A 24420-nucleotide genomic window follows, 5' to 3' on the forward strand; every position below is an offset into this window, starting at 1 on the left:
TTCCCTTCACCTGCCGACACGCAGCGCGCTGACGTCACCGCGCCGGTCACGCCCCTCCTCGGCCACGCCCCTCCAGCCGCCATCTCAAGTGTGGCTAGATTAGAAGCGAGCACTCAGAAGCTCGAGAATGTGGAAGTTGACGGTGCAAGGGAAGGAATGCTTACGAAGGCTGTCAGCGAGGACAGACAGAAGAGAAAGGCCTAAATAGTACACGGGCGGTAGCCACACTAAGCATGGCGACCAAGGGCGGCCGAATGGAGGGGGCGGAGCCACTTCTGGCGGCGGGGGCACGTTGCCGTCTCTGTTGTCACATTCATTGGTTTGTTTGAGAAGGAATCAGAAAGGCAATAGGTGTGTGTGGACATCAATCATGTGTTAGTCCTGCCTCCGGGCTCTCAGAGCGCTCCTCTGCTCTGGGGCTCCGGTCCCTTACGATCCCTAGCAGCCTGCTCATGTTCCTTTTTCTGGGGCAACGTCACAGCGTAACCGTCACACCCTCGAGACGTGCAAACGGTTCCGCAGGGTGTGGAGAAGCTCGAGGGAGCAGCTGGGTGGGGTAGCCCTTGGGTGTGGAAGGCAGCCAACTAGGATAAAAGGCCCTGGGCTACGGACCGAGTGGAATTGGAAGCTTGCCCCATGACGACACTTTTCCAGGCGGAAGTTCTCCCTGCAGCGCCCATCGAGGTTCTCTCCACAACCTCCCGGGGTTGGGAGTGAGTTCTGCCCATTCTCAACTTTGGATCTGGAGCTCAAATGACCATCTGTCTCAGGGGGCCTCGGAAAGTTGGGGGGCGGTCATGGTTTAACCCCGCTGAAGCAGCTTGGGCCATTACACAAAGTGAGATTTGGCCCTTTTCAAAGGCTTTGACTTTTGTGTGACCTCACTGAACTTCCATTTTCTCGGATTGACCACCTAGGTCATAGGCGAAATGAGTGAGGTGAAAATTGAACGTGCTTGGTAAAATGGAAAAAAGTGTATGAACGTGGGCTGGGCTAAGGACGAAACCGGTCTTGGTGGAACACCTCCCAGACCCTCTGCAGTCATAAGGAAGAGGCCTTCACCCAGGCCCCGGGAGCCCTGTGTTGATCTCTGTTTCATGGAGGAGGTGGCATTTGTACCAGATCCTACGAAGTTAACATGATTTCAACCGGTGGAAATTGATAGAATATTACAGTCACACAAAGGAGCAAGAGTTCCCAAGTATGAAAGCATAGCACAAACCTTGCTGTAGAAACATGTGTCAGCCATTACTGATACCTTTTTTACTGCCATGTCTTGGGGAGTTTAAAGAAGACCGCTGTGAGAAAAACAAAAACGGAGAGGGAGCCAGCCACGCGAAGTGTTTAAACAGGATATAAAAGGCTGTTAGGCACCTTGAAGCTATCAATAAATCCTCATTTTTGTTAGGCAGCTGTGTTTGGCTCCCTCAGTAATCTGGGGAAGGGGGAAAAGTGAAGCTAGGGTGATTTTGGAGCCCTGGCCCTAATAATAAAATATCACCCAATCTTACCAAGCTTTCTTAAAAGTATGATATATTTGCTGGGGGGTGGGGCGGGGGGACCTTGTTTTTCCAGACATTTTCAAAGGAGCCCTTGTCTTAGTTTGGGTTCCTCCCAAAATCAGGCTCTGAATCAGGATTTAGATGCAAATAGTTTGTTTAGGAGGTGACTCCAAGCGGCACTCTGAGGGAGGGAGACAGGACAGGAAGGAATGTCTTTAAAGGTTGCCTTAATGAGGGGTTCCTGTGTGGGCTCAGTCCCGCTGTGCTCCTGCTGTGCACCCCCTGAGAAATGAGCACATGTCAGAATTGTGCCACAGGCAGGAAAGCTGAGGTGTCGACCCACCGACTTCTTTCCCTCTTTAGTGTGTGGGTGCCCCTGCTCCTCTTCCCGTCTCAGTGCTGGGAAAAGCACACTCCCAAAGTCAGAGGAGGAACGGGGGCAAGAGACACCGTCCTCCTCGTGTACCAGGACTCGCTGAAAGCAAACTTCAGAGTAGGAGGCCCAAAGGACATGAGCAGGGTGGACAGCATCCACGACAATTGTGGAAACCTAAACAACTGAGACTCGCTGCCTGGACTGAAAACCCAGGAGAGAAAGTATATTCATGCTTCCCTTTCTGTGTTGCCTTTAAGCAACTTATCTGCCTTGTGCTTTGCTTTTAGCCCCTGCAGGGTAAGAGGAAAAGGCCTGACTTCCAGACTAGTGAGTGACTCCTTGAAGTGGTAATTACAGCTGTAATAATTCAGGTTTTATAGGCTCCACTAATGAAAGTGTTTGAAGTCTAGAAATTAATGTGTGCCCTATGAGAAACCTGAGCATAAAGAAAGGCAAGATTTTCTGTCTCTGTCGTAAGCTGATTATCTCAGCAGTTCCTTGTCGTCCGTGCCAGAACCAACTATAGACTGCTAGAATCGTTCCCCCTCCCCATCTGCCCCAGTTCACATGTCACCTGTAGCATAATGTCATCTCTTGTTATGAGAAGGACAACACCCACGCCTCGCGTAGGTGTGCTTCCACCTTGTGTCTGCAACAGTGGAGGACGAGAGTAGAGGGGACGTGAACAAGGTGGGAGTCTGGTGAAGAGTTGGAATCGTGGTGAGCCTAGGAAATGAGTGTCCAAGGTGACAGATGCTCAGAGCCTATGAGAAATAGGTGGGTGCACAGGTTATTGTAGAGGAGAAAAAAATCAGTTTGTGCAGAAAGTAGAGTCTCGGCATCACGCTGTTTTGAGCCAGAGCAGCTTCAGTTTCACCCAGGCTGGCACCCTGCCGATTTGATGAGCTCAAGCTAAGTGAGCAAACAATTAAGGTAAACAAGCCAGTTGTAGATGAATTAGATTTCTATATTGCCTTAGTTTTAGCCACCATAACAAATTACCACAGACTGGGTGGCTAAACCACAAACGATTTTTTTTCTCACAGCTCTGGAGTCTGGGAAGTCCAAGATCTGGCTGCCGGCAGATCTGGTGTCGGGTGAGGGCCGGCTTCCTGGCTCATACACTGCCGTTTTCTCACGGCATCCCCGGGCCGCGGAGGGCTGGGGCAAGCTCTTGTGTTTCTGCCTATAAGGACACTAATCCCATTTATGAGGGCTCCACCCTCCTGACCTAATCACCTCTCCCAAAGGCCCCATCTACTAATATCACATTGAGGGGGTGAGGATTTCAACACATGAATTGGAGGGAAACACAAACCTTAGCCTGTAACATACGTGTATGTAAATTTGTAGAAGAAGGTCTGGGAGATGCACGAAGGTGTAATACACATTTGCTTCCTGTGGATTGTTTGAACTGTAAGGAGAAAATAATCTGATACTGTATAACCCCTAACAATGCAAATTCTTCTAAAGCAATTCATTAAGATTGATTCCATAGACATATTTTGGGGACCCATAAACATAAACACCAGCTGCATCAACAATCAAGGAAGTGCAAATTAAAACTAAAACACAGTACCATTTTACTCTCACCAGACAGGCAAAATTTAAAAGCCAGAGGATACTACGCGTTGACCAAGATAAAGAGCAACAGAAATCCTAGTCCTTTGCTAGCGGGAATGCCAATTGATGCCACCTCTTGGGGGAGCAGGTTGGTATTACCTAGAAAAGCAGGAACTGTACTTCCCCACGGCCTAGCAATTCCACTCCTACGTGTATGCCCTAAACTCTTGCTCACACTTTCCAAGGAATACATACAATGATACCTATGTCAGCACGTTTTGTGACAGCTAAATAAAGAACTTCACCCAAAAAGATTGAGAACATATTCATATAATGGGTACTAAACAGCAGTGGACCCTGGCTGGCATAGCTCAGTGGATTGAGTTCAGGCTGCAAATCAAAGCATCACAGGTTCGATTCCCAGTCAGGGCACAAGCCTGGGTTGCAGGCCATGGTCCCCAGCAACCACACATTGATGTTTCTCTCCCTCTCCTTCTCTCTCCCTCTCTCCCTCTCTCTCTCTCTCTCTCTCTCTCTCTCTCTCTCTCCCTCCCTTCCCTCTCTAAAAAATAAATAAATTTTTTTTAAATAATAAATAAATAAATAAACAAACAGCAGTGGACATGGACTTACTACAGCTATGTAAAATAATTAGCTGAACCTCAAAACAGTGCTAATAAAGACAAAGTAACAGAGTACATACAGTATGATTGCACTCACGAAAAGGTCCAAAGTAGTCATAATTGAATAAACCATCTGTTTGAAATACCACTGAAGAAGGGCAAGGAGACAAACAAACCTAGTGTGGCGCTTGGCGTCGGGAAAGGGAGAGGAGTGCAACCAGGGAAGGGCCCGTGAAGACGTGCACGCTTCAGAAAACCGTCTGGTTTCTAACCCGACGCTGGGCACGCCAGTACTGCGCGGTTCCCATCTGCTTCTGTGCTCTGCTGAAGCGTACCGTACAACTTCAAGTTTGCTTTCTCACGTCTCGGGCACTAAATGAGGTCTTTCCTTCCCTTCTTTCACACGGACAGGACTTCACTCTCTTCAGCCAGCGGTCACGGGGCCTCCCTCTGCCCCACCACTCAGGCCCTTCCTCCTCCCAGGAAGCCACTTTCCTTCGGCTCCACCTGTCCGAGGCGTACTGGCTCTGCCAGGTTCAGCCGATGGCTCACCTTCCCCTCCCCGCTACTTTGAATGCTTTTTCTGAGATCGTTCCAGCCCCCAGGGAAGTCGTGTACACTTGCCAGTTAACCCAGACCATTCCTGAGCACGTGGCCCACGCTGCCATGTCCCCACCGTCTTCTCTGCTTGTGTACATTCTGCATTTCAAACCGGGTTGTGGGTCACTCACGAGGAGTGGGGGATACCCTATCACCAGGAAAGAAGTAAAGGATTTTTGTGGAGTTGGGGGTTTAGTGTGGTTTTTTTGTTTGTTTGTTTTTTGCCCACCTTAAATCTTGCCAGTATGATGACAGTCTAGAAATTTATGAAGAGCTGTACTTCTCTCCTTTTAGGGAAAATTTTCAAAACTGTACATATCATTTAATTCTCAGCCTTAGTCAGAAGCATCAGAATCTTTGAGGCATGGGTGCAGTTTATAAAAACACTAAAAAAAAAAAAAAAACCCACAGCTATCTCACTAGTAAGCTCAGGAACTGAATACTCATATTTATCTTCTGATAAGTTAGTATCCCTCGCTCTCTCAACTGAGCAACTAAATCAATTCAGACAGATGAAATTTAACGCCTAGTTTCATAATATTAACTCAGAGAAAAAGCCCAATAGAATCTTCATAGGAGATTTAAGTGCCTGCAGTGGACCAGGCAATGTGTTAAAATAAATACCCCGTGTAGTCAGCCAAATAGCCTTGAGCTATTTTCATGCCAGTTTTACAGACAAGGAAACAAACTCAGGAAGGTTAAGACACTGGCCTGCAGAAATTCCTAGAAGTGCTTAGCCCAGTACCTATCTTGTGGTAAGTGCTTCATAAGCGGTGATGGCTGTCATTTATAAGTTGGTGGGAGCAGAGCATTTCCAAAGCATTATGGGAACGGAGGTTAAGCAACCGTGCCTACTCTGTGTCTGACTCAGGTCTGCTCACTCAGGAGAAACAGGTTCCAACCGCCACCTGCATGGTGTGGTTCCCACGTGCTGCTGAATCATTGCTGCTGGTAGCACTGCCTAATTTCTTATCGCAAAATCTGATGGAAGAAATGAAGGCTTTCTCATTGATTCTCAGGGGATTGTGAAGCCTTGTTTGCTTTTAGCAGCCAAAGTGAACAGGCACATTTGGGTCTCAGGTCTACCAAAACTAGAGAGGCCTTTGCCTGCCTGGGCATTGAGTCGGAAATTTCAGGACACCAAGAAATGGGGCCAATCAGATGCCCTATCAAATGCAGCGCATAGGCGTTTATGAACCATCCTCCATGTGCACAGCTGTGAGCTGTCTATCTAAAGAAGAGACTGTCTTGCACTGACTGGGTGGTTCAGTTGGTTAGAGCATCGTCCTGTGCACCAAAAAGGTTGCAGGTTTGATCCCTGGTTGGAGTGCGTATGGGAGGCAACCAATCCATATTTCTCTCTCACATCAATATTTTTCTCTCTTTCTCACTCCCTTCCTCTCTCTCTAAAAATTAATAGAAAGCATCCCTCTGGTGAAGATTAAAAAATAAAAATAAAGAAGAGACTGTCACCCTGGCTGGTGTGGCTCAGTGGATTGAGTGCCGGCCTGTAACCAAAGGGTCAATCTTTTGATTCCCAGTCTGGGCACATGCCTGGGTTGTGGGCCAGGTTCCCAGCAAGGGGTGCATGAGAGACAACCACACACTGATGTTTCTCTCCCTCTCTTTTTCCCTCCTTTCCCCTCTTTCTAAAAATAAATAAAATCTTTTTTTTTTTACAAAGGAGACTGTCTTCCATCATCCAAAGGGACCTGGGCTCCAGAAATGGTGTTATTTCCCTGGTGAATAGCAGTAAACTATAAGAGAGGGAGGGCTGTCCATGACCTCAGGGCAGAGTCTATCCCGTGGCTACCCATCCAGCAGACAAAGAAGGCATCATCCTACTATTATCAGATTCCTCTGGCTCAGTCTTTTGGAAATAACTTTGTCTCGGGTAGATGCTATCCCAAAGCACCCCCAACCACCCCATGCCATCCTCACACAGAGCATCTAGTCGTACATGAGATCAGTAAAGTCCACATTGACCCCTTACGTAGAATTACGTAAAAGTATCCTACAGAATGCTCTGCCCAAGAATTTCACCCACCTAAATTCTAAAGGGAAAAATAATTGGAAAGATGTGACATCTTTGTGGTAACTACTAGAGTAGTGCTATAATGGGTCTTCTTAGGCACCCACTAGGCTGTGGGACACAGCCTGACAGCAAGAAAGCGTTGAGGAACTAACTGCGTATTGTGCAAGCACGGAGTCAGTCTTCAGAAAGTAAAGCTGTACCCGCTATCTTGCAGCTGAAAAAAAAAAAACCTTTGTTCTCTCAGCGTGTAGTTGGGTAACTTCACCTGTAAGTGTGTCTGCATATGGTCTGTACGCTGTGCTACTGTTTCGCCTGGCAGGGAGACTTCTGGAAGGAAGCGAATTCGGAGTGCCAGGCATCCCTCCTCTGTATCCTCCCCAACTCACCCAAGTCTTGACTGGGGGAAGCTACAGAATAGCCAAGAAAATACAGACACTGTGAAGAACTAAAGAACATCAGAAGCTTATGGACCGCCTTCCCAGGCATGGCTTGGAGAAGTGTTGCACTTGGCCTTGCATCGTGTCCAACATACTGTAGGATCAATAATGTAGAAATGATGGAGAGCAGAGTCTAGGCCCGTGAACACCAGGGCGCCACGTCCATTCCCCCACGGGAGCACAAAGGCTCCCGTGTGCTCCTCACGAGGAGTATTGTGAAGGCTCATACAGAGAGCTGGAGTGAAAAGGCTGCAGAGGCAGGACTTTGTGGAAAATCGTTGGGACCATAGGCTCTGGCTCTGGGTGCTGGTGTTACGCTCCAAAGGCCAAATGAGGGCCCTGCATCTCAGCAGGGGATCGATTGTAGGACCTCAAGAAAGAGGCCAGGCATTTCATGGCAGAAGCAGAGGACATAGTACAAGGACAGACTCACAGGGGTCCTGTCCTTCTACCGCAAGGTCACACGTGAGCATCTCCTGTCCCAGGTGCCTGACTCCCAGACACCATATGGCAAGATCAGAGGGGAAGGGAAAGAGACCTGAGACACAGCATTCACAAGAAGTCAGGTGTCAGCGTTTACTTGGGGGAGACCAAGTTATACCCGAAGATGCTGTATGTATCGTGTACTGGCAAGCCTCAATCTCTCCTTCCCACTCACCAGGGCGGGGGCTCATGGAAAGATGAGATTACATCTCAAGCTACATTGTCTTTGCACCTCTGAGTTACAGGGTAAGTGTGCAGCATCCCCGTTCTAACTTTTCTTGTGCTTTAGACTATAGGGCAGGCATATAATGTGTCCAGATACAGCCAGTCCTTCAGTGAAGCCAGGTACACCCTGACAGCCAGCAGTGGAGTAGAAACAGGGCCCTTTGTGTCAGGGCTAGTAGTGGTCCAAGGCAGACGGTGGGCCCAATGTTCAACAGCAAAGCGGGCAGAGCCCACAGCACAGCAAAGAGGAGACCTTGCTGGACACGGTGGGACTGTGGTCAAATGAACTCTGCAGGGGACTTGCAACAAACCCATTTCATTAGGACCCCTTTGTTGCTAGCGACAGAAAACCCATTAGGAGGATACTAGCTTTCCTTCTATAACAATAGCCAAAATAGAAATGTGTTTCTCTCTGACATACAAGTCCGAGGACAAGAAGGCCTGGGCGGATACTTCAACCCCATAGCGTCAAGGTCCCAGGCCCTTCCCATCCTGTTTACCATCCCCACAATGCAGCGTCTAGCTCCCAAACATCTAGTCTGCCAACCCTAGCCACGCAGGACTTGGTGGCCTTTAGCAGAAAAATTATTCCTAAAGAAAGATGGGGAGCCCTGGCTGATGCGGCTCGGTGGATTGAGTGCCGGCCTGTGAACCGGAAGGTCGCTGGTTCAATTCCCTGCCAGGGCACATGTCTGGTGTGCAGGCCAGGTCCCCAGTTGGAGGCGTACATGGTTCTCTCCCCCTCTTTCTCCCTCCCTCCCCCTCTCTCAGAAAGTAAATAAATAAAGTCTTTTTTAAAAAAGGAAGATAGGAAGCTAGGTTCTGGGGCCAGTCTTTCCCATAGGGCAGGTGTCAGGCAGGAGGCAGTTCCCACTTTTGGGTTAACGGAATGTGGTTCTGTTCCTTTGGCACTAGGACTTTCAAACCCATGGAGCCCAGGGTGGCAGAGATGGGAAGCACCCAAAATTATGTGTAGCTCGGACCCGGGTGGCTCAGCTGGTGGGGCGTTGTCCTTCAAAGTGAAAGGTCACCAGTTAGATTCCCGACCAGGGCGCATGCCTGGGCTGCGGGTTCGGCCCCCAGTCCAGGAGCATACGACTGATGTCTCTTTCACGCATCAGTGTGTCTCTCCTCCTCTTTCTCCATCCCCTCCCCTCTCTCTAAATATAAAATTTTAAAAATTCTTTGTAGTTCATTTGGTAAAGCGTGAGGGTCAACCCCTCCTTTATCTCTTATTTCCCCGAACCGTGCATTCTGGTTTTGGGGAAGATGGTACCCTCTACTTGTTGCTGCGTTAAGGCTTATAAACTGAGACTTTAAACAGGCCAGTCCTCTGTTCCACCAAACTAGCTCTCTCTGGATGGCAGGGTGTGCGGTAAGGCCGGGAATTTTAAGACCATGAGGCCACTGTCACACTTTCATTGCCATAAAAGATGGTGCTTAGCTGGAAGCAGGGTCACATGGGAGATGACAGCAGTGGAAACTGGTGGGGCCGGCACAGACGCTGCAGCCTGGTGGTGGCGATGGGGCACTCCATCCCCACGGTGTGTGTCGGCTCCTGTAAAGGCAGGCAACTTTCCCCAAAATGTTCAAAGGCGCCTGGCTGGTCCCCCTTGAAACGGTGCCATGTCAAGGCTCAACACAGCTTCCAAATAAAAGAGGGGGGCACAAGACGGCAGCCCTCGGGGAAATGTGGGGCCCTAAGTGCCTGGGCAACACCATGAGAACGGCCGCAAGTCGATGACCTCGATTTTCACCTTAAGAGATAGAAAAAAAGGAATTTGAATTCTAAGTACATAGAAGAAAAGAAGGAATAATGGCCAGAGTGGAAATCCATGAAATACTAAACAAAAATCAATGGAGAAACTCAATGGAACCCAAAACTGATTCTTTGAGAGAAAGCTATACAGTCGTTAAACCTCTAGTCAGACTGATCGGGAATAAATGACCAAAATCAGGAGTGAGAGCGGTAACATCACTACAGTCTTTACAGATATTGAAAGGATAATATGGGCTATTATGAACAACTTACTGCCAATAAGTTTAACAACTTAGATGAAATGGACAAATTTCTTGAAATACACAAATCATCAAAGCTTATTTAAGCAGAAGAGACAGACAACCTGCATTGATCTCTATCTTTGAAGAGTTTTGATTTTGTAGTTAAAGCCCCTCCCACTAAGAAAATGGCGGCAGTGGCCGGATCAGCTTGGGGAGGGCAAGTCCATGCTGTTGAGGCCACACACAGTCTCCTGCCCTGTCATCACGGCCGCTTTGTAAGTGGGTCTGTTGACCAAGCAGCGGGGTACCTGAGGAGGAGACCATGTGATATCCACAGGTTGGGTCGTCTTGTCTCCTGATTGTTGGGAGTCTCATCTACAATAGATGCCTTTGGATAAGCTTTAGGTGGGCCAAGAATATCTTCACACTCTATGTATGGCAAGAAGCCCATCTTCTCCCTGGACCTCCTTTGTCACCAATTTTCTAATCTCTTCATTTCCGAATTCTCAACCAGCGGGCCATCCTATTAGCCCACTAGTCCAGTCAGATCCGTACCTCTGACAGCTCAGCAGAGTACTGCCCACTGGAGACTCTTCCTCCACCACTGACTCGCGGAGCTGCTCCAGAGTGGGCTGTAGGGCAACGGCTAATCACTTACAGCTGGTTCCTGTGTACTCTCATATGTAAAAAGGAGTCTGTGCTTTCTTCTTCTCCACTGGCTCATCTAATAGGGTCCCCTCGAGAGCGTAGGTAGAATGCCAGGCAGTGGCCTTGGATGCAAGAGGAGTCGGGTAGTTCACTAGCACACATCCCAAACCGGTTCAACAAAAGGAGGCTTACTGGCTCACGTGTCTGAAAAGTCAAGCTGTAAGGCTTGAAGCAGGGCCTCGGATGAGCTCAGTAGTATCTGGTTTTTCCTCCATGCACAGGTTTCACATGCAGGCAGGATCTCCCATAATGCTCCAAGGTGGGTCCTGAACTTGAACAGCTTTTTTCATTCAAGCACAATGGAATCTATCCAGGGGTCTCCTTGATGCTGATTGGGTCACATGACATGCCTGAGCCAATCATAGTGCTCAGCCTCTAGGGACATTGCTCCTTGTTTAGATCTGTGTCTGGAGCAGGGGCTGAGGGACCTGGTGGCAGGGAACCTGGATGAGGTGGTGAAATTTGGATGTTGAGTAATCAAAACCCCACACACAGGCATACCTCATTCTATTGTACTTCTCTTCGTTGTGCTTCGCAGATGTTGAGGTTTTTACAAATTGAAAGCCAGACACTCCACCAGCAAAAAGATTACAACTTGCTTTATCGCAATACTCAACTTTGTCTGGAACAGAACCCACAATTGTTCCAAGTTATACCTGTATGCTATGTCTTTCTTCCCAAATGTATGGGGCCGAGCTTTTCAACTTCTCTGCACCTGTGAGTCACCTGGGACTCCTGTTAAAGTGCAGCATCTGATGAATTAGGTCTGCAGTGGGGCCTGAGAGTCCTTGTTTCCGACAGGTGATATGGATGCTACTGGCCCAGGCACCACATTTTGAGTATCACAGTTCTAAGATTCACAGCCCCACGTGGGAGCCACTTGCCACGTGTGTCTATTGAGTATTTGAAATGTGGCTAGTCTAGACTGAGATGCGCTGTAAGTATAAAACACACTCTGAATTTTGAAGACAACATAAAAAGTTAAGATTTCATCAATAGTTTTTATAGAGAGTATGCACTGAAATTGTATTTTAGATATGTTAGTTTAAATAAAAGACAAGGTCTGGCAGAAGTAACACCTGCTTGAGTGTGGTTGGTAGGGTAATAATATTCGTGTAATAATTTATAGTTTTGATTTGAACATTTCACCTAAAAAGTCATACGGTGTGCTTGAGTGTGATACTGTTACATTACAGAATGACATGCTTATGACTTTGTCATAAAAGATTTTGTAATTAAAAAGGGGTGTTATGCCCTGGCTGGCGTAGCTCAGTGGATTGAGCGCGGGCTGCGAACCAAAGTGTTACAGGTTCGATTCCCAGTCAGGGCACTTGCCTGGGTTGCAGGCCACAGCCCCCAGCAACCGCACATTGATGTTTCTCTCTCTCTCTCTTTCTCCGTCCCTTCCCTCTCTAAAAAAAAATAATAATAAAATAAAATCTTTAAAAAAGGGGGGTATTTGTGCTGGACTCTGTATATAAAAATTAATTTCACATGCTCTTACTTTTTCAACACAGCCACTAACAATTGAGAAGTATGTGTGTGGCTCGCATATTTCTGTCGCACAGTGCAGCTCTGGAAGGAGGTAACTCAAGGTGGTGAAGCTGATATTCTTAAAACACATTTTTACTTAATCAGAAGAGCCTCATACAATGAAGACCACATAATACTTACCTTGTGGGCTCTTGGACTTGGCCCACCTTCGGTGTCTCGTGATCTCAGGGTTAGGTAACTTCAGGTTGAGCTGACGCGTGAGCGCTCAGGAGGGGGCCCTGCCATGGGCCTGGTGGTGCTGGATCTGAGGCAAGTGAATGTTTCGGCATCCCAGAGTCCCTCCTCCTAGGCAGCAGCCACTTCACATCTCATTCTCATTTATGCAGTTGCCTGAAGCAGAAATTACCACTGTGCTTATCAACTTCCCAGATCTATCTGCACATAATCACTAAACCAACCTTCTGCGGAGTCTGGTTTTACCAGTCCTTTCGTGCCCAGACACATGGACCCGCTTGCGGTCCGCATTCCGGGGGCTCTCTGCTGCCCCTGGGGGGGTCCTGTCGTACCAGTCTACCGGCCCTCGGGTGTGCCTGCCCCTTTCCCCGTCTGTCTAAGTCGTTCCCTTACTTAGTTCTTCAAGTCTTGTTCTTTGCCTCCTAGTCTCTACAGCACCAGTTCTGCCGCATTTCAGAGCTGACCCCAAGGTCATCTGCCTTCAGAGGCCTATTCAGGGCCCCTGGCCACAGAGGCCCGTCTTCAGGGCTTGTAGGGAACACTGCCTTGTGTGCAAGCCTGCTGGGGGGGGGGTGCTATGCTGTCCAATTCCTGAGTTAGTGGAGTTCTCCTGTATTTGTTCCTTTATTTTCCAACCGGGCTTTGAGTTCCTTGAGGACAGAGCCCCGCTTAGTGTCCATCTGCATTCTGCTTTTGACCTGGACCCATAGAGCGTTGGCCCTCAGAAAACATAATTTGATTTATTTTCCTAACAGAAAATGAAATGCTGGTTGAAAACAGACTTTTATACTTGCATAAATATGCTATCAGGGATCACTTTAAACATAAAAATTATTCTTTAACCTGGCTGGCATAGCTCAGTGGATTGAGTGCGGGCTGTGAACCAAAGTGTCGCAGGTTCGATTCCCAGTCAGGGTACATGCCTGGGTTGCAGGCCATGACCCCCAGCAACCGCACATTGGTGTTTCTCTCTCTATCTCCCCCGCTTCTCTCTCTAAAAATAAATAAATAAAGTCTTTAAAAAAATAAAAAATAAAATAAAAATTATTCTTTAAAAAAAAACAAAACAAGGTAATAGAGACATTCTGGCCAGGATGGGGAAAACAGAGGAACCTTGTACACTGTTAAAGGGACTGTAAACTGGTGCAGCCGCTACGGAAAATAGTATGGAGTCTCCTCGAGAAATTAAAAAATGGAACTGCCACATGGTCCAGGGATTTTATTTCTGCGTACGTATCCGAAGGAAATGAAAACACCATGTCAAAGATATAGCTGCACCTCCACGTTCACAGCAACATTACTTACAACAGCCAGAACATGGAAACAACCTAAGTATTTGACAGCAGATGTGTAGATAAAGAAGCTGTGACATATGTTGCGTGTGGGTCACCGGCCAGCAGTGACCACGGAACGCTGTGGATGGCTCGACGATAAACACGCGAGAAAAAACATGCACAGAGACAAACTAGTTTCTGTGGAGAAGTAGGGACGAAATGGCCACCCCTTCTAGTGAGGAGCGCGCTGATTTACCGTCCATACCTGCTTTTATTGGGCTCATTTTGCATAATAATTCAGGTAAAGTATAGTACTCATTAGGGGGAAGTGAGGAACCATAGAAAACAAAGAACTCTGCTGGTCTATTGAGTTGGGGTCAAAGAGCTGTAAGACTGAGGAACAAACTAACTTCCTCCTAAGACCCTTCTCATTCAACTGAGAGCATTCTAAACAAAGAAGGTTTCACAGTAATTTACATATTCTTTCTTAGGCCTGATCACCTCGGGAAATCCGCACTTCTCAGTACCGAGCTGCACCACCCTGCCATTGTTTCAGGCTTAGGTGGAGCAAGGGAACTAAGGCAACCAAGAGATAAGGAGATTTTCTCCCAGACGATGAGAACTCAGACTTTGTCAAAGCCGAGGAGCGAGGGTCCATCACCCTCTTTTGCTGCAGCCCCCCAAGTCCTTCTTTTGGGGGGCCTCCCAAAGTGATCGTGCCTGGCTTAGGTCGCTTCCCCCGTGGGGAAATCTTACCCGTCTTTGGCTAACCGACCAAGCTTTTTGGGGGTTCAGTTATGAATAAAGCAGCAGAAGCAGCATTCCTGACAGGAAGACAAGCTTTTGTCTCCTTGCTGGCTTACAGTTCCAAGGGCGTTCCCTTAGCCTTAGCTAGGCGGGGGTTTCAGCCTCTGATACCAGTCAGGGCGGTTCCCAACAGACATATAGAGTCATCCCTCCGTATCCGAAGGGGATTAGTTCCAAGACACACACACACACTCACACACACAAGCCTCAGATACCCAAATCCACAGATGCTCGAGTCCCGCACGTGAAATAGCACAGCATTTGCACATAACCTACACACATCCTCTCATCTACTTTAAATCATCTTTAGACCATTATGACAGTTAATGCAATGTACACGCTATGTACATTGTTGTTTATACTGTATTGTTTGGGAACAATGACGAGAAAAAAGTCTGTACGTGTTCAGTACTGACACAACTATTGTAGGCCTACCTACACAGTACATGTCAGCAACAACATAACTTTAAAAAAAAAATATTTTTGATCTGTGGTTGGTTGACTCCAAAGATGAGGAATTCATATATACAGAGGGCCAGCTGTATCTACAATGGAATTATTATTCAGCTGTTAAAAAAAATGCAATCCTGCCCATTGCAACGACACGTATAGAACATGAAGGCGTTATGCTAGGTGAGCGAAGTCAGACAATGACGAATACTGTGTGATCTCACTCATCCGTGGAATCTGAGCAAACAAACAGAAACCAGACTCGTTGAAAGAGAGATGTGGGTGGGAAGCAGAGGGATTGAATGGAGGTGGTGGGAAGGCCCAAACTTCCAGTACAAGGTAAGTGAGTACTGGGGCCATGATGTGCAGCGTGAGGACCATAGTTGACCCTGCTGTAGGGGACGTCTGAAAGGTGTTACAAGAGTAGAACCTAAGAGTTCTCATTAGCTAGAAAAAAAATTTTTTTAAGTTTTTTTAAAGATTTTATTTATTTATTTTTAGAGAGGGAAGGGAGGGAGATAGAGAGAGAGAGAGAAACATCAATGTGCGGTTGCTGGGGGCTGTGGCCTGCAACCCAGGCATGTGCCCTGACTGGGAATCGAACCTGTGATGCTTTGGTTCGCAGCCCGAGCTCAAGCCACTGAGCTACGCAAGCCAGGGGCTAGAAAAAAATTTTTTTCTTCTCTTTTTTTTTTTTTCTATCTGTGTGAGATGGTGGATGTTAACTGGTGAATCATTTCACAGTGTATGTAAGTAAAATCATTATGCCCTATGCCTTGAACTTACACAGTGCTGTGTGTCAATTGTGTCTCAGTAAAACTGGGGTGAGGGATAAGTGGGGAAATTAAGCTTTATCCATTGCGTAAGCACCCATGGGCTTTTATTATAACTTCATTTTTATGTTAAATTTCTTAAAAACATATATTCTTCAGATAATTATTCAAGGAAATTGCAAGAATAGGACAGAGAAGTTCCCGGACCTTTCACGCCATTTCCCCCAATGCACACATCCTCCGTAACTATGGTACAGCATCAAAACCAGGAACTTGACGTTGGCACAATGACATTGGTACTTGGCGTCTGTACAGTGTTTGCCATTTTCATCACATGCGTAGATCTACCCACCACTCCAGTCGAGATGCAGACCTCGTAGCAGTACACCCACTCCCTCCACCCCCCAAACCATCCCTAACTCCTGAAAACCACTAGTCTGTTCTCCATCTCCATAATTTTGGTAATTTCAAATACAATTTCACTTTGATTATTTATAATGTTTGCAGAGCATCACTGTGTATAGATATGTACTAGGTGCTCTGGGTATAACATTCTTTGTACCTGACTTACCTAGTTCTACTTGTCTTGGCATTACCAGTTTTTAGTAAGGGATAGAAACCTTTCTTCCCATGAAGTCTCTTTACTCTCCCCTGTTAATAACTGTCTTAAATACTTTCTCTCCGCAAACTGAGAACATCAGACAATGCATGAGGGCGCAGGACAGGGGACACGGAACTGGACCTTGTGGGCTTTGATCTTTTGAGGAAAGAGGAAATCTCGGGGACCGCAGAGTCCCTCCCCCCAGGCAGCAGCCACACTCCATTTCTCCTTTTCCTTCGTGCAGCTGCTGGAAGCAGAAATGACCACAGTGCTTATTGACTTCCCTAATCTATCCCACACACAGCCCCCGGCCTTTTGCTCGAATCAACAGATATAGTTTAGAAAACGCAAGAAGAGAAGCAAAGCACGTTGTATTGACTTATTTTTACTCTCTTGTTCTTCCTTCTTGATGGTGTGAGTTTCTTTTTAAAGCACTTACGTTCCATTTCAAAACTTCCTTTAGCTATTTAAGGGTAGGTCTGCTGTTGATAAATTCTCGTAAGTTTTTCTGAGAATGTCTTAATTTCTTCTTCCCGCTTTTCGCTGGGTATAGGATATTTGAGTTAACAATTTTTTTCTCCGAGCACTTTAAAAATGTTGTGTCACTTCCTTCTGATCTCTGTGGCTTCTGATGAGATATTGGATATCACTTAAATTGCCTTTTCCATTATAGGGAAGGTGTCATTGCTCCCTGGCTGCTTACAAGATTTTTGTCTTTATTTTTAGTTTCCAGAAGTTTGACTCTGAAGCATCCTCGCATGGATCTCTTTGAGTGATCCTGTTTTGGATTTGATGAGATTCTTGAGTCTGTGCATTTATGTCTTTGCCATGTTTGGAAAATTTTCAGCCTTATTTATAGGAATACTTTTTAAGCTCCAGCTTCTTTCTCCCCTCCTTTTAGTGCTCCAGTGACACAAATATTAGATTTTTCTAATGGTTCCACATATGCCTGAGACTCTGTTGCTTTTTTTCAGTCCGTTCTCTCTCTGTTGTTTAGGTTGGGCGATTTATATTCTTCAGTCTTCAAGTTCACTGATTCTTTCCTCTTCTCCTCTCTGTCCAGTGAGCTTTTTATTTCAGATGTTTTTTTTTAGTTCTAAAATTCCAATTTATTTCTTTATCTCTTGTATTTCTCTGCTGAGACTCTTTATCATGTGTTTCAAGGATGCGTGTAATTGCTCACTGAAGCATTTTTACACGGGCTGCTTTCAAATCCTTCTCAGATCATCTCAGTGTCTGTTATCTTTTGATGATCTCTCCTCACTCGCGTTGAGATTTTCCTGGTCCTTGGTATGGAGAGTGATTTTCAGTCCTGGACACTGCAGTACCATGTTATGAGACTCTGGATCTAATTCAAATGTTCTGTTTTAGCAGGCCTTCTCTGACCCAACTCCTTAATGATCAGTGATGTCGAGCATCCTGTCATATGTAGTCATTTGTATATCTTCTTTGGAGAAATCTCTCTTTGTCACTTGCCCATTTTTTAAGTGGGTTGTTTACTTTTGAGTTATGTATCATTCTTTATATAATCTGTGCACTACCCTTGATCAGATATAGGACTCCAAGATGTCTTTTTATAACTGGTCTGTTTGAACCAGGATTCAACGAAGATGTACTGTGTTAACACATCATATTGTCTAGTCTGGAGGAAATCCCTCTCCCTGTTTCTTTCCCATCGTGGGCTGGTGGCAGAATCCAGGCCCATTGGCATGTAGGCTTGTAGTTTGGTATTGAACTTTGCTGCTGCACTCCAAATTTTCCCGCTTTTGCCTTTGATTTCAGCAGTGAATTTTCCCTACCAAAAGACAAAAATGAGGGTTTCTCTACCAAAGAAAGGTCCTCGAGGACTAAATCAAAAACAAAGAAGAGGAAGTTTCTGGGCATCCACCCGGGAACCCACTTGTGTGGAGGCAGGCACTGGAGGAAGGTGGAGGGGGTGTGAGGATCGTCAGACGGGGGCGTGGTGAGCACATTGGGATCACCAGCCTGGCCTCAGAGAACAGAGGCTTTCCCCATGATGCACTGGTGTTGCTCAGAGGATCCCCCCACCCACCCACCCAAGTCCAAAAGTGGACCCAAAGACTGTCCCCCCAACCATGGGTGTCACAAGGCAGATCCTACGGGTGGCCCAGTCCCCTAGGGGACACTGGAGAGGGCAGTCCTGCCCCGAGCTGCTCTGAACACTTGGAGCTTTCCTAGGAGTCCCTGAGGGCCCAGGAGTAAGGCTGGGGAGCCTCCAGCATCCAGGAGGCTCAGCAGCCAGGACATGGCAACAGACCATTGCAAGAAAAGCTACAGTAGCTGATGTGTGAGCACTCTCAAAAGTCACTAGTTACCTCTGGGATTAGGGTTATGGGTGGTTTTTTTCTTTTATAGTTTCCAAATATTCTTGATTGAACAGTGAACATGAGATGTTCTATTGAGATAGACCAACACCTATGCCTAGGATGACAGACCCGTTATTGATAACTGAGCTTCTCCACAGAGATCTGTAACTGAAATGGGGCTCTCTGACTCCCCCTGGGGCCTGGAAGAGCAGCTCTGCCTGGCAGCTGGGCCAGGGGCCCATTAGCATGGCACAATCCTGGGCAGACCAGCTTGGCAGAGGCAAGCAGTCTCCCCAGCCTCTGGAGCTGAGGCTGCTATTCCTGGTTCTGCTGCAGCCCCGGTGGTGTCTGGGAGCTGTGAGGTGGGGCCCAGCCCCTTCAGGAAGCCCCTGCCGAACCCACAGGAACCTACCCTATGGCTCCGTTTCTCTTACCCAGGAGAGCCTTATCCCAGGTCACTGCTTCCAAACTCCCTCCAGGCGCAAATGAAACCTGCTGTTCCCAAAATAGAAAACTCTTTATTGTAAACCCAGGATGTAGGAGAAATGACATAGGCATTTCTTGGCCCTTTGAAATTTTCACAATGCATACGAAATAGGTGTGAGATACTTTCTTGAAATTGTTTTACAATCCTCCCCACTATAAAGTGGGCATAGGTGCATGGTGGCTAAGTGCTTCATCGAGATCATGCAGAGGGGCCTTCCATCCCTCCCCAGACCCTGAAGAAAGGTACCTTGCGCCAGCCCTGCTGGAGGCAGAACAGAGAAGACACATTCTACAGTTAGATTTAGGGTCCCGAGATCTGCTCTGGGAGAGACCTGAGACCATCATATTTTCTCCCCCAAGGAGAGCTAATTTGAACTAATGTACAAATCTCCCGGAGTGGGAGAGGGAAAAACAGCTGTCTGCCTTTGACTTGCTGCGTGAAGGTCAGCAGCTCCCTTCCTTGCTCTGTGCTTTGCTGGAGGCATACATGCTGGCATATTGGGTTCTTTCTGGAGACTGGTTTCAATGAAGTGGGGGGGAAAGAGGAAAGGAATACATAAGTGCCCTATCTTTATCCACGGTTAGACCCCCTCAGTGGTGGGACTAGCTCACCCAGCCATACCTGGGAGCTGTACGCAGGGAAGTGTGCGCGCGCATGTGCATGTGCATGGGTGTGTGTGCGCCCACAAGCTTTGGGTCAGGAGGCTCTTATGGGATCCCTGTCTGTAAACTGGTCCCAGCAAACAACTTTGTAAGGCACTGAAGGTACAAAAGGTGGATGGGAAACCTCTCCATGGGTGGCCCAGGGAGGAGGTTTTCTTGCTCACCCCACCACAGTGGCCCAGCCTCAGAACCAACCTGATGCACCCCATCCTGTGCCAGGCAGAGCTGAGAGTGTGATCACAGGCACCTGGACGGGTTGAAGCGAAAAGCAGCCCCAGCTGCTCATGTGGGAAGAAGCTGGGAGTGGTCCAAGGCAGATAGAGGTGAACCCATGGGGGAATCAGGGTCAGGTTGAGATCACCCTGTGCTGGGCCAGTCTTTACCCCGCGGGGCAGCAGGAAGTGGGATGTGAGATGAGCAACAAGTAGGCACCGTTGTGGCAGCAGCCTCCCTGGCAGTGCCGTGGTCGAGCAGTACCAGCATATGGCCCTGGCAGCCAGCTCTCTCTCAGCCAAGATCTGTCTCCCCTGGGAGACCCAGAACAAGGCTTCACCATTTCCCACAGTGATCTGAACATAGCTACTGCCTGTTCTCCCCATCCTACTCAGTTCTCAGACGGAGAAGCTGAGGTCTGAGATGTGCGGATGGGTCAGAGATGGCGCCTTCGGTCTTCCTCTTAGCCCCAGCTGGCACCTCCCCTTGCAGCCATTGATTCCATGCAGGCCCTGAGACGTGATGTCCAGGAACGTACAGTGGCTGCAGATGTGCCTGTGGAGCCGGCAGCTCAAGGAATGGACAGGCAAGTGGAGCACAGGATCCCCCTACAACCACAGAGGGAGACAGGGGCAGGAGTACACGTACAGGCAGACAGACACACGTACACCCAGGGTCCCAAGGCAGCCTTCAGGGCAGGGACAAGGCTTTGGCGAGGCGAGTCCAGAACCAGGACTTGGTGCAGGGGTTGGTGTAGTCGCAGACAGTGATGAACCGCAGGATGCTGGGGAACTCTTTCTTCATTGCCTTGTACTTGACAGGGATCAGTCGCTTCTGATGGGCACCTGCAAGCCAAGGGGTGCAGAGCTGGCACCAGGCCCTCATCCCACGGTGGGGTGGGACCAGTCCCCAGCCCAGGGGTTAACAGCACTCCCCCCAGTAGGCATCCCTGTCACACATTCACTCACACAAAAAGCACTCATGTGCACGCACAAGAGGCACACAGGTGTGCAGAGACCTGCAGGAGTTCCTTGGTGTTGCACTCATGGTCTTTGGGGAGGAAAGGCCGGCATCCTGAAGCCCCACCCACCCACTCTTCTGCAGCAAGGGCAGGACTGAGCTTACCTGGAGAGAGGCTGAGTGCAAACTTAGTCTGGAAGTCACATTCCTTGCTTTGCAGGTAATCATCTGAGACAACCACCACCATCCGGCGGCACCTAGGGAAGAGCGGGCAGGCTGTGGGCTCTGTGGTGACCCAGTTCCGCATATTCCCAAGGGATGGCCTTGGGAGGGACCCACTGTGCCCAGGCTAGACAGGGGTCCAGCTGGGAAAATCCCAGCACCTGGATCCTTGGGTTCGGTGCATCCACCCACTGCCCCCCAGCCACCTAACCAACCTTTTCTCAATGAGCTCACTGGCAATAGACCAGACACAGGTGCCAGGCAGGACGTCGCGGTCAGACACACACAACTTCAGCCGATAGTTTGTCTGTTCCAGCTGCTGGATCATCTCCTGTACAAACTGGATGTCGCTGGAGCAGTAGCAGATAAAGGCATCAAATCGCTCAGGCATTTGCCCTGGGTGCAGAGCACAGGGGGGATGGTCAGAGCTCTGTCGGAAGGCTGGGGGTGACCCTGGTCCCAGGCCCTACATCAACGCTGAGATGACACTACTCGGAGAAAGTGCTCTTCCCAGGACAGGAAAGATGAGCACCTTCCCACCACCCCCTGCCCTGGGCCAAGCCCTGGGTTGACCATGAGACACACACACGATTTCATGAGTGTTTCATATCATTATCCCCCTTTCTTAGGTAAAGAAACAGGCTCAGAGAGGTGAAGGGACTTGCACACAGTGCCACAGCCCGTCTGCTTCCAACATTCACGCTCAAACGCCACAATGTCCCATAGCCCACCTGTCCCATCTGGGCCAGGGGAGCAGTATTAGGCCCTTACCCATGGGGTCATCAAGTGTGGTGATGCCCGCCAACTCTGCCGTCCGTGGGACACTGCTGTCTACCGCAGCCACCTGTAAGGGCTTCTCAGACTCCTCCTGTTGTTGCTTCAGAATATACTTCTCGCAGTCCTCCTCTGTGGGGAAGAGGCAGAGTGGGGCAGGCTCCCAGGGGGCCCCATGCCTCTACTCACAGTCGGGATCCAACCCCTGTCCCACCTCCCTGGCCATGCTGTGCTCTAGCGCTTCTCCAGTCCACTGGCGCCACTCACGGTTTTCAGCTCCCAGAAGCTGAGCTTCCATTTGGCTCTGACCATCCCGAAGGGAGGTCAATGGTGTTACAGCCCTACAGGAAGCCATCAAGGTCCGGCTTGTATATTTCTGTCCTTTTGCCCTGGCCCCTACTTCCTAGGGCTCCTGAGAATAGAACCCAGGGTCTGCTTCTTCTAGAATCCACGCCTGACGTGAACAGGGTGCTGGGCATGCAAGAAGGGCTCAGGAGACCCAGTGGTCATGTGCATGCGGGCAGAGGCTCCAACCAAGTAAAGTGTGCCTGTCTTTGGGCAGCTGTCCCCATGCCCATGCAGGAAGCAGCTCATTTCCTAGGGGAACCGAGGTTTCCAAGACTCTCAGCTTTCAGACCCCCACCTGCCCTCTTGCTGTACCTGAAGCAACCCAAACTCCGCCCCGCCCACCCCTCCACCCGGCCCACGAGGGCCCGATTCCGACTCCCACCCTATGTGAAAGCTTTTGCCTAAGCTGTTTTTCTTGTTCTCTGCCTCTGTGGGCCTCCACCTCCTTCCTCTAGACTCCCCCATCCTGGTTATTGAAAGAGGGAACTGGTCCCCACGGTTCCCCCCTGCAGAATGCCCTCCCACTCTTACCCCCAGGAAAGGAGGGCCTCGCCAAGGGAGACTGCTTGCTGAGACCAGCGAAGCCCTGCTCCCCCACCCCTCGCCCCCAACCCCGGGGGCCGGCAAAGAAGGCGTCCTCACCGATACTGGGCCCCAGTTCCAGCAGCACGTCGTCGCGGCCCAGTTTGGCGAGCAGCTCCAGCAGACGACCCACCGAGGCGCCGGGACGTCCCTGCCAGTCGTCCAGCAGGCTGCCCGTGGGGTCGTCGTGCTTCTCCAGCCGCCGGATCTCCAAATACTCGAAGCCCATCTCCTCTGCCAGCGCTGTCCAGTCGGCAGCCACCTGCGCCCGCACGTTCAGGAAGAGCGACAGTCGGCGCCGCACTCGCACGTTGAGCGCGGCCAGAGGCAGGGAGGACATGGAGGGAGAGGGGGACGCGGACCCCGCGCCCGGGACCCCTGCAGCCATGGTGGGCCGCCCTCGAGCTTCCGCACTGTGGAGTCGAGTGTCCGGCCCGCACGCACTTCCTTCTTCCCCTCCAACACCCGCTGCTCCGCCCCGCCAGTTTCCCTTTCCGAGAAGCGCCGCCCTGCCCTTCAATCTGGAGCACCAGCAGAGGTGCAGAAGTGGAAGGGTCCCACCTTGCGTTGGATATAAGATGAAGGGACTGGGTACTTGCCTTTTGAGGTCTGGGCAGGTCCACCGACCTGTGCTCGGGGCGGGGATGGGGGGGTCTGGTGCGAGCAGAAGGAAATGTCGATCCTTCTTCAGGGGTTGTAGGAAACGGGGGCCTTGCTCTTTGAGATCCGGTGGAATCACATCTTTCCAATGGGGGATCTAAGGGGTTCACGCGGTCCTGCCCTTGAAGGTGGAGGGCAGGAGGCAATTGAGGAGGAATCGGTTCTGCCTACCCTCCCTCCCCCCATCTCCTGGGAACACATAGACCTGCCTCTAGGAGTATCCCGGGAGTCCCCGGCGGTACACTCAGAGGTAGAGGTGGGAAAGCGCACACGGCTTTCCGGAATCTGAGGCATGCCACGGCCCTGCCCTTCAAAGGTGGGGGGAGGGGGGCTCAAAACCCTACCCTCGGGGATTAGAGGTAACAGGGCGCCCTGGCCTTTGGTGTCAGGGGGAAGCGCAGTACTACTTTCTGGGAAACTCCCCTCTAGGAAAACACATTGCTATCGGGAGTGTAGGGAGCACCTAGCCTTGCTCGTTAGGATTGGGGGAGACTCAGCCCTGACCTGGGGAGCTTGGTTCATGCATTCATTCTATAGGTATTTATGAATCACCTACTAAGTGTCAAGAACATTGCAGGCACCACGGACACAGGGTCTCTCCCTGACTTGGCGTGGACGTGGGCACTAATCATATCACCCCAAATAATAGTAAAATTGGTAAAAAAAAATAATAACTGTATGGTGCTCTCCCTCCAGATAGGGAGCTTGTCACATCTCGGCACTTTTGTACAATCCATTCTCCTGCTGCCCAGGATCCCACATTTCCTCAATCTTCTCGAATGATTTCCCATAAGAGCCCATGCACGTCGGTGTAGGGCTCTGTGGTAATTATTTATGTCCCCTAGTTTAGGTGCTGGGATCCAGGGGACAGCAGAAAAGACTAGGAATGGGAAGGAGAGATTCGAGTCCGGGCAACCTTTGCAAGCAAAAAGCCGTAGGCAGAGCACTTCGCGGTCCCGCCTCGGGTTTGGGAGGGGGAGGGGGGTCAGCGTTTTTGGG

General features: G+C 49.3%; 1 protein-coding gene across 3 annotated transcripts; it reads right to left on the reverse strand.

Annotated features, from left to right (window-relative positions):
* Positions 1–19009: 19009 nt before the first annotated feature.
* Positions 19010–23231, reverse strand: MYD88 (MYD88 innate immune signal transduction adaptor). Of its 3 annotated transcripts, none has more exons than XM_045857454.1 (5): positions 22822–23231; positions 21829–21963; positions 21273–21453; positions 21001–21092; positions 19010–20720 (listed from the first exon to the last, which is right to left on the reverse strand). In XM_045857454.1, the coding sequence occupies exons 1-5, from the start codon at positions 23147–23149 to the stop codon at positions 20566–20568; spliced, it is 891 nt and encodes a 296-aa protein (XP_045713410.1). In that variant the 5' UTR covers positions 23150–23231; the 3' UTR covers positions 19010–20565. The 3 variants fall into 3 exon arrangements, with proteins under 3 accessions (XP_045713410.1, XP_045713411.1, XP_045713412.1); XM_045857455.1 differs by having other exon boundaries at positions 20565–20720; positions 21292–21453; XM_045857456.1 differs by having other exon boundaries at positions 20565–20720; positions 21001–21043; positions 21264–21453.
* Between the last annotated feature and the right edge of the window lie 1189 nt (positions 23232–24420).

Source organism: Phyllostomus hastatus, unplaced genomic scaffold (genome assembly GCF_019186645.2).
Source record: "Phyllostomus hastatus isolate PE091 unplaced genomic scaffold, TTU_PhHast_1.1 phas_scaffold_129, whole genome shotgun sequence".
In the NCBI taxonomy this organism is placed as follows: Eukaryota; Metazoa; Chordata; class Mammalia; order Chiroptera; family Phyllostomidae; genus Phyllostomus; species Phyllostomus hastatus.

What these genes read in the sequence shown, in the direction of transcription:
- MYD88 (XM_045857454.1), bottom strand. Translation starts at nt 23,149, where the DNA reads ATGGCTGCAGGGGTCCCGGGCGCGGGGTCCGCGTCCCCCTCTCCCTCC. An exon ending in GGAACTGGGGCCCAGTATCG is followed by an intron (nt 21,964 to 22,821) that starts GTGAGGACGCCT and finishes TCTTCCCCACAG; the next exon opens with AGGAGGACTGCGAGAAGTAT. An exon ending in TGCACTCAGCCTCTCTCCAG is followed by an intron (nt 20,721 to 21,000) that starts GTAAGCTCAGTC and finishes CTTGGCTTGCAG; the next exon opens with GTGCCCATCAGAAGCGACTG.